The sequence below is a fragment of the Odontomachus brunneus genome, unplaced genomic scaffold, assembly GCF_010583005.1.
Source record: "Odontomachus brunneus isolate Ranch 3 - 2012 unplaced genomic scaffold, Obru_v1 Obru_scaffold_032, whole genome shotgun sequence".
Classification (NCBI taxonomy): Eukaryota; Metazoa; Arthropoda; class Insecta; order Hymenoptera; family Formicidae; genus Odontomachus; species Odontomachus brunneus.
Window position 1 is genome coordinate 1,501,720 of NW_022639482.1, and position 10,311 is coordinate 1,512,030.

The 10,311-nt window shown below is 35.2% G+C and overlaps 2 protein-coding genes across 2 annotated transcripts; both read right to left on the reverse strand.

Moving 5' to 3' along the window:
- Positions 1–90: 90 nt before the first annotated feature.
- On the reverse strand, positions 91–2,532 carry LOC116843421 (odorant receptor 82a-like). Its single transcript, XM_032813812.1, has 5 exons — positions 1,718–2,532; positions 1,427–1,526; positions 726–836; positions 409–564; positions 91–150 (listed from the first exon to the last, which is right to left on the reverse strand). The coding sequence occupies exons 1-5, from the start codon at positions 2,530–2,532 to the stop codon at positions 91–93; spliced, it is 1,242 nt and encodes a 413-aa protein (XP_032669703.1).
- Positions 2,533–5,743: 3,211 nt separating this feature from the next.
- On the reverse strand, positions 5,744–8,732 carry LOC116843404 (odorant receptor 4-like). The gene is made up of 5 exons (XM_032813794.1): positions 7,909–8,732; positions 7,617–7,716; positions 6,457–6,567; positions 6,147–6,302; positions 5,744–5,890 (listed from the first exon to the last, which is right to left on the reverse strand). The coding sequence occupies exons 1-5, from the start codon at positions 8,715–8,717 to the stop codon at positions 5,831–5,833; spliced, it is 1,236 nt and encodes a 411-aa protein (XP_032669685.1). The 5' UTR covers positions 8,718–8,732; the 3' UTR covers positions 5,744–5,830.
- Between the last annotated feature and the right edge of the window lie 1,579 nt (positions 8,733–10,311).

Here is a 10,311-nt window from a genome sequence, read left to right on the forward strand (position 1 = left end):
TAAATACTCTTTTCTACTTTGATGATATTACACATCTCAATTCTATATAAAATATACATGCTTGTTGCGCTTCTTTGCTAAAGCTAATTTTTACACGGAGGGTGCCATCGTTTGCAACATATTCAAATATACCACGGAAGTTTTAATTACCTGAAAAAGCAACGTCCCTTCCTTTCTACTTATGATATAGGTTAATAATAAAAGTTAATAATATTTTACAAACTTTTTATTTTATTTGAAATTAGTGCATAAACGTAAAGAAGTAACAAATATAAAGAAGTAAGCAAAACGTGAAAGCAGTGGAGCTATACAGGAGCGTTGTAACAATTTAGAATGTAAAGTAAAAACGGCATGTATTAATTGTTTATTAATATAGTTCATCATGAGTGCAATGTATGCATTACTTACATCACCAAAAGTTGAGATAGACAATTGGAAAAATTTTCCAGCGGTTATCTTGATAATACTATTCGATCGTGCTATTATCAAAATGAGCTCAAGAGCAGTTTTATGCGGTAATTCATACCAGTTAATCATATATACTTTTTCACCAACATTTTTACACTAATAAAGGTAAGATTTAAATTTACTTGTATTGAATAGCCCGAAAAATATGAAGGAATTTAATCAATATCAAGATTAGTTAAATTCAAACAATATCATAACTCTTTTTAAGCAGAATTTAAAGAGTTGTTCAGTGTTTCGAAATATCTTTATATATTTACCTGTTCCGTGAGAATCTCGCCGATATAACAAAATATAAAAATATTGAAAGCCATAGATAGATAAATAATGACGTATGACATTGTTTTTGGTCCATCAAATGAATCCAAATTCTACGAAAATAAAAGGATATAATTAATTAAAGAGTAATGAAAGATTAATCCTTTGAAATATTTTCATGAAGTGATCCAGTCATTAAACTGGATATTTGATAAATAAAGAAATATATATTACACAGCCTATTAAACAGGGAGAGGAAAAAGGTCGATACGCTTGAATAATTCGGGAAATCTAAGTTTCATATAAAAATGTTATAAACAAAAGTTTAGGGTGTAAAGCAATATATTCATTCATATTATTAATTTGACTTTGGGTGAAGTCGCCAAGATCAGGACAAGATCACCTTAAAATTTTTAAATAAAACTCCTTATTTTTATTGCATATTTTTGTAGCTTATCTAGAGAAAGCTTTTTGAAATATTATAATAACGTATTTTTTATTAAGTACTTTCTGAGTAATAAAATTTGAAAGTTACAGCACCACTGGCATTAGCATTACCCAAGGTATACCACGCGTAGTTTACTGGGTCGGATTTACATCTCTTTCAAGGTTAAACTAATAATATCAATTAATAGATCTATTTACACTTTATATCGACATTTTTTCTCACTTTATATATTCAACTTTCATGTCATTAGCGTACCGTAATAAAATAATATGCAAGTAAACACATATTCATCGTACACACCAATAATTCCACAAAGCATATTTGATGCATAACATTCTCCATATGCGATATAAAACTGCAACGTATATATAACTGTAACTGGTTGCACTTTTTAAATAAAAAGAAAACGGGAAAAATTGCTTAGAAATTTGGTTAATTTCACATGTTTATACAGCTAATAGTAAACTAATTTTTCTAAATGTAATTACACTTGATAAATCGAGTAAATTTCTAAAAACAATCGGTTTCAATGGTAAAGTGATATACTTCAATACTCTCAAATGATGCTCCACAATAATGGCCAGCCTCTGTCCGGTCGACTGGTTTCCTTTATTCTTATCTACGATTAGTTTGTGCAACCACGAGAATAGTATGTCCAACTGGCCGTATGCGTGCATAGCAAAGACAACATCGAGGCTACAAACACCTATTATGACCATATTCGTCACAAAAGCCGACAGAAGCTGGACAACTATCATGATCTCATTCGCTGGACTAAATCTCACGTCGATGAATTTGCTATAAACTGGACAGGTCATGGGATGTATTGAGATAGTTTCATTGCCGACGACGACAATTGTGGTTGTCAGTGACTTAGCTATGTCAAAGAGCAACGTGCCGCTTTGCATGAATACAGCGCAAAATCCGGAAACGAAGCGACCGACTTTAGCACGTCGCACCATCAACTCTTGATCCTCAATCTTCTGCACGAGCCTCCAGTCTGTCTCCATGTGGTGCACACATTCCCGGATATCGTCACTGTGCGCGACCAACAACCAATAATTAATTATTGCCGCGAACCAGTGGCTCAGCGGGCCAAAAATAGTGATTTTTGTTTGAACATCTTTTTCCTCCAAGGATATGTACAACAAGCATGGCACCGCGATAATCGCTATCAAAGAGGAGCAGATGAGAATAAGCGCGCACGACGTGAACTTCTCCACTCTCGTCGCCGTGTTCGCTCGTGGCCAAATACCGATTGGGATCAAAAACCAACGAGTTAATTGTAGACTGTAATCGTTCTTGCTTTTGTGCATAGTTTCAATGCCACTTGACACAAACTCGGAGGCTGTCATGATCATCTCACCAAGGCGCACGATGTACTGACTGCAACGAGCAGTGCTCCGACTAGAGCTATATTTGAACAAGCGCCTGCGCGATCCATTAGCAACTTCATTGAGCGGATAAGGTAATGTGCTTTTGAAGAGAAACACCTGCGTGTTTGATCAATAATTGATGCTCTCGGAAGTACAATGTTCCGTAGTAGGCTTCCGTGGAGAACATACGTGAGAAAAAACGGATGACAGTCAAAAGTTCTTATCGGTCTCAATATTCTTTTAAAGTACTATGCGAACGTAGATCGTGATATTAATTGAGGAAAAGTTTGTGGTAATTAGTATTCTTTAGTCACAGAATTGGACTAAATTATTAATTTTTATCTTTATATTAAACTTTTGTATACAAAATGTGTGTCCCAAATTCGTCTCCACAACTTTTGTGGGAAAGTAGGATGGATAAAAATCTTATACAGTTTTGCGATATTTGTAATAAATCTCGAGATATTAATTAAAGAATTAGAATTTCAATATTGAATCGGGTCTGACATTATCCAGGTACTCGATTATTCGGATAATAAATAAATATGATACTTCAGATTTGAGTTATCCGCAGATATTTGAATAATATTTAAAGTGTCAGTTCGAAATCGGATACTCGGAGAAACATTTATTTGAATATTTAAGAGTTTTATAAAGAAGATTAGTGAATAATCACGCGCAATATAGTAGATGAGTTATAATGGCAATAAGTGCTGCTGTATACATTTTGTCAAACTGTACAAAAAGTTGTTTATCATTTTGCAAATAAATACGAAAACTTTTTAGTTGTTAATTAAGGAAAATTATATGATTGCGCAATAATACATAAATCTTCTTTAATTAATAACTAAAAATTTGTGTGGCCATTTGCAAAATGATAGAGAACTTTAACTTTTTAGTTTAGCTTGCCAAACAGCGCTACTACAATTAATCTACCATTGCTTGTGATTAATTCACTAATCTTCTTTAACCACTTGACTCGCGCCAAAAGTCGCGCGTTTTATGCGAGAAGAAAGTCGCGCGTTTTATGCGAGAAGAAACTCGCCTTACTTCTATGCTGGAAATATATTATTGAATTTAAAAAATTATTAATCTTATGTTTTCGATATCAAGGGATCCAAATTTTATGTCAAAATTAAAGAATTTTAAAACCCTGATGTACTATCGTCTGTTACGCAAGGAAAATTCTTTCTTTTACATTGATTTAAGAATTAAGATTATACTCCGGAGTCATGATTTACATTACCAGCAAATGCGCGAAGGTTTATACTACGTTTATATGTTTTGGAAATGTTTGTTATTATTAATTTGATTTAACAAACAATATTATAAAAGTATAATCTTAGTTCTCAAATCAATGTAAAAGAAAGAATTTTACATGCGCATTGTACAGACGATAGTGCATTATGGTTTGAAAATTCTTTAATTTTGACATAAAATTCAGATTCCTTGATGTCAAAAACAATAGATTAGTAACCTTTTAAATTCAATAACGTATTTCCAGCATAGAAGTAAAGCGAGTTTCTTCTAGCGTAAAGCGCGCGACTTTTGGCGCGCGTGATAGTCAAGTGATTAATTAATATATCCAGATTTATTGCAAATATCGTAAAACAATATGGGACTTTTATGTTCACTTCAATCTGTTTTACGTTCCCATGAACGATGCGAATACTAATACTAGTATGTGTTTAGCTTTATAAAACTTGTGAAATATTTCTTTAGCGATTATCTTCATAATGTTACTCGATTGTGAAGGATGTTTGTATCATGCATCTTGGTTTATGGTAATATTGTAAACAAGGATAAACGGAAAGAATTCTGCGATTATCAATATAGATGGTCCTACAGCGGGACGCGTAAGAGAAAAACAAAGGTTATGTAAGCTCGAGAAATACAGTAAAGCATTGTCAGAAAAGTTAGTTAATTTGCTCACACACTCTTCATTACGAGTCTCTCTCTCTCTCTCTCTCTCTCTCTCTCTCTCTCTTTCTCATATTTACTTACTACAAATATAATAACCATTCTATAAACTCGTGAGATAAGTATGATCTTATGACAAACATTGAATTTCAAATTGTTCTTTTAAGCTAAAAGCAATATAGCCAATATATGCTTTTAAATAACGTAATGAAGTAACATGTATATTTAGTAGCATCCATAGTCGTTTATTATATTTATTCTAGTGAATGACAATAGGACCACATGGTTTGGTGAAGGCACATGAGATATGAAGATAGTATAAGTTTAGACTACTTCTTGTGGATGTCTAGGAAATTATTGGTAAGTAAAATTTTAATAGCGATCTGTGAGACAGACATTAGAGTTTAAAGGTTAAAAACCAACGAGTCAGCTGAGGGTTATCCCCTTGTCCACAATCTTGCTTTAATCTTTAAGTCGTAATAAATTGACCAACCACAGTTGATTATTTTAAAAATAATCAACTATGGTTGATCAATTTCTTACGGTTTAAGAATTAAAGCAAGGTTGTGGAGAAGGACTACGCTATGAAGGCTATAGTCATTGGGTGCGTTCAGCGAATAGTTGCACAACAGTTGAGCAATTCGTCGATGTAATTGGCCTAGATTTAGGAATCTAAAAGTAAGAACCAATAATTGCTGATTACTCATTGAGCGCTGTTTCCACACCCATTGTTGCTTTTGTACGAGCATTCGATGTTGTTCAGCATGCATTCAAAATTTGTCATGATCGTTTGATGAAGGCGCACAATGTACTGACTGCTACGGACGATGCACCTACCCGAAAATATATTCTAACGGACGCATGCGCGCATCTTTAGAGCGAACAATTGATGAACGGACAGGGCGATATGCTTTTTAAAAGAAACGCGTTATGACTGATCGATAATTGATGCACATGAAAGTATCGCGCGCACTTCGATTGCGTGAGCAGAGAACGAAGAGGGAAAGTATGCAGGACAGTGACAAATTACTTCACGTTGCTAACTTCGTCTTATAGCGTTGCGTATAAATTTCTATACAATATGCATATGTATTGATTGAGGAGGCATGTTAACTTACGATAACTTATATTTTACAGTCATAAATACTGTAAATATTTTATCTTTCGTAATACGGAACGTTAATACGTTCAACTTGAACACATATAATCGCATTATATTTGTGAGTAATGTGTCTCATAAAACTATATTGTAATATAATTATTTATATACTTTTACTGAATACTGTTTATTAAATACTGTTTTCTACTTTGATGATATTACACATCTCAATTCTATATAAAATATGTTTGTTGCTGCTAATATTCACACGGGGGCTGCCATTGTTCGCAATATATTCAAATATACCATGGAAGTTTTAATTACCTGAAAAAGCAATGTCCCTTCTTTCCAATTTATGATATAAGTTAATAATATAGATTAATAATATTTTACAAGCTTTTTACATTATTTGAAATTAGTGCATAAACGTAAAGAAGTAGCAAATATAAAGAAGTAAGCAAAACGTGAAAGAAGTGAAGCTGAATAGGAGCGTTATAACAATTTAGAATGTAAAGTAAAAACGGCATGTATTAATTGTTTATTAATACAGTTCATCATGAACAATGTATGCATTACTTACATCACCAAAAGTTGCGATAGACAATTGAAACAATTTTCCAGCGGTTATCTTGATAACGCTATTCGATCGTGCTATTATCAAAATGAGCTCAAGAGCAGTTTTGTGTGGTAATTCATACCAGTTAATCATATATGCTTTTTCACCAACATTCTTACACTAATAAATGCAAGATTTAAATTTGTATTGATTAGTCCGAGAAATGTAAAGAAATTTAATCAATATCAAGATTTGTTAAACTTAAATAATATTAAAACTTTTTTAAAACAGAACTTAAATTGTCCAGTGTTCCGAAACATCTTTAAATAGTTACCTGTTCCGTGAGAATCTCGCCGATATAACAAAATATAAAAATATTGAAAGCCATAGATAGATAAATAATGACGTATGACATTGTTTTTGGTCCGTCAAATGAATCCCAATTCTGCGAAGATAAAAGTATATATTTAATTAAGAATAACGAAAGATTAATACTTTACGATATTTTAAAGAAGTGATCCAGTCATTAAACTGAGTATTTTTAGTAAATAAAGAAATATATATTATATAGGCTATTATACAGGATGGGGAAAAAAGTTGGGTACATTTGAATAATCCGGAAAATCTAAATTTTATAGAAAAATATTTCAGACAGAAGTTGTAGGGTGTAAAGAAGTCTGTTTATTGATATTATTAATTTGATCTTGGGTAGGTTCGCCAAGGTCAAGATTACTTTAAATTTTTTAAATAAAACCTCTTATTTTTTATTACACATTTTTATAGTTTTCTTCGAGAGCTTTCCGAAACACTGCAATAACGTATTTTTTTCATTAAGTACATACTTTTTGACTTGAATGCCACCGTACTGTCGGCATTAGCATTACCCAAGGTGTACCACGCAGAGGTTACTCAATCGGATTTACATCTCTTCCGTGTATGTATGTGTGTGTATGGGTACGTATGATGCGCGTGTGGCTCTGGGTGTGAGCGTGTATGGGTGTGGGTATATGTGGGTGTGGCTGTGCGTGCGTGCGTGTGCATGGATGGATACAAGGATGATTAGGTGAATGATAAGTTACGGAACAGATAAAGACTGAGGACCGTCACATCACAACATACACACACACATAAATACACGAAAGAAGTGTAAATCCGACTGAGCAACCTCCGCGTGGTATACTTTGGTTAATGCCAGTGATACTGTAACTTTCAAGTTTCATTATTCAAAAAGTATTTAATGAAAATATACGTTATTATAGTGTCTCGAGATAAGCTACAAGAATATCCAAGAAAAAATAGAGATTTTATTTGAGGTGACCTTGCTCTGACCTTAACGAGCCCAAGGTTAAACTAATTATATCAATTAATAGATTTCTTTACACCCTATAATTTCTTGTCTGTGTGTGAAACATTTTTCTATAAAACATATTTTCTGAATTATTCACCGACTATTTTGCTCATTCTGTATATTCACCTTTCATATCATTAGCGTACCGTGATAAAATAATATGCAAGTAAACATATATTTGTCGTAGATCCCAATAATTCCACAAGACAGATTTGATGCATAATGTTCTCCATATGCGATATAAAACTGCAACGCATACATAACTGTAACTGGTTGCATTTTTTTAAATAAGAAAAAAACAGGAAAAATCGCTTAGAAATTTGGTTAATTTCATATTTTTATATAGCTAATAGTAAATTAGTTTTTCTAAATGTAATTATACTTAATAAATCGAGTAAACTTCTGAAAACAATCGGATTTAATGCTAAAGTGATATACTTCAATACTCTCAAATGATGCTCCACGATAATGGCTAGCCTCTGTCCGGCCGAATGGGTTCCTTTATTCTTATCTACGATGAGTTCGTTCAACCACGAGAATAGTATGTCCAGCTGGCCGTATGCGTGCATGGCAAAGACCGCGTCGAGGCTACAAGCACTTATTATAACCATATTCGTCACAAAACCCGACAGAAGCTGGACAACTATCATGATTTCATTCGCTGGACTAAATCTCACATCGATGAATTTGCTATAAATTGGACAGGTCATGGGATGTATTGAGATAGTTTCATTGCCGACGACGACAATTGTGGTTGTCAGTGACTTAGCTATGTCAAAGAGCAACGTGCCGCTTTGCATGAATACAGCACAAAATCCGGAGACGAAACGACCGATTTTAGCGTGTCGCATCATCACCTCTCGATCTTCATTCTGTTGCACGAGCCTCCAGTCTGTCTCCATGTGCTGCACACATTTCCGGATATTGTCACTGTGCGCGACCAACAACCAATAATTAATCATGGCCATGAACCAATGGTTCAGCGGGCCAAAAATAGTGATTCTTAGTTGAATATCTTTTTCCTCCAAGAACACGTACAACAAGCACGGCACTGCAATAATAGCTATTAAAGTGGAGCAAGTGAGAATAAGTGCGCCTGACGTGAACTTCTCCACTCTTGTCGCCGTGTTCGCTCGTGGCCAAATACCGATTGGGATCAGAAACCAACGAGTCAATTGTAGACTGTAATCGTTGTTGCTTTTGTACATAGCTTCCGTGCCACTTGGCACAAACTGAAAGCCTGTCATGATCACCTCACGAAAACGCACGATACAGACTGCAGCGAGCAGTGGTGGTTAGAGCTGCTTTTGAACAAGCGCCTGCGCGATTCATTAAAAATTTCATTGAGCGGATAAGATAATGCGCTTTTGAAGAGAGATACTTGCGTATCTGATCGATAAATGATGTTCTCGGAAGTGTAGTGTGGAGGGGTTCCGTGAAGAACATAGTGGGGACAGACGGAAGACAGTCCTTGTCCGTAATCAATATTCTTTTATGATGTTGTGCGAACATACGTAAATGCGTGATATTAATTGAGAAGAAATTTGTGGCAATTAGTATTTTTTAATCACAGAAATTCAGTAAATTATAAATTTTTATTTTTATATTATACTTGTGTTGCGACGTTAACGTATGCTACGATACGAGTCGTCGGCCGCGATGTCCGATTGCGACGCGACATCGGCTCACAAATTCCTCCCTTGGGCGTTAGGTGCGGAAACGGCCGCACTACCGGGGAACAGTGACAGGAACTTTGACTCCCAAGCAGCACGCATCAGCACGGAAGAGAATACGCACCACTCACGCGACCGTCGCGTGAGGCGGACACGGTCGCGTGAGTGGTGCGTATCCCCTTCCGTGCTGATGCTTGCTGCTCGGAAGTCAAAGTTCCTTTCACCACCGGGGAGTGGAACTCCCAGAGACTGCCGTACGGTCGGCAGTGAACCGGTTGGTACGGGTGCGACTAGCTCGTCGAGAGTGTTCGCCCGCGGAAGCTAGGATCTCGTAGATAAAGCGATAGTAAGAACTCATGTTCCCGATATACAGTGTTGGCAAAAAGTCCGGAAACGGTCAAATATCTCGAAAAGGATCAATTGTAGCGAAAAATATATAAGTAGCAAAGTTGTAGGGCTTAATAAAATGTACCTAATAATGGCTAAAAATTTGACTTTGGGTGGAGGACGAAGGTCAAATTGAATTTTTTAAATTGGACTCCCCTACTTTTTATTACATATTCTTGTAACTTATTTTAAGGGCTTTCTAAAAACCTATAATAAAGTATTTTTTTATTAGGCATATTTAGAGTTATGAGGCTTGAAAGGATTATGGTCTTTAACTGTTTCTGTTTCGTAAAAACGTAGCACTGTCTTCTGAACGGTGGATTTAGAAATAAAATTGCGATCAGGATATGCAGCATTGAATGTATAGATCAGTTACTTCTTCGTATGATCTATTAGGACCTTAACTTAGTTTCCGCCCAAAAAATACTGAGAAAAAGCATTTATTGTAAAAAATTTATTTAAATTATTTCAATAAAAGTATTTTCCATCACTTTCTACAACTTTTTGCCATCTTTCTGGCAACTGGGCGATACCATCTCGATAAAACGATGTTTGTTTCGAAGCAATCCATTCGTCCACCCATTCTCGCACTTCTTCAACATTTCGGAAGCGTGTACCACTCAAGCCGTGCTGCATCGATCTGAACAAGTGGTAATCAGAAGGCGCTATGTCTGGTGAGTACGCTGGGTGAGGAAGAGTTTCCCATTCGAGCTGCGTCAGTGTTTCTTTGACGGTTTTTCCAGTGTGTGGCCGAGCGTTATCGTGTAAGAGAATAACTTTG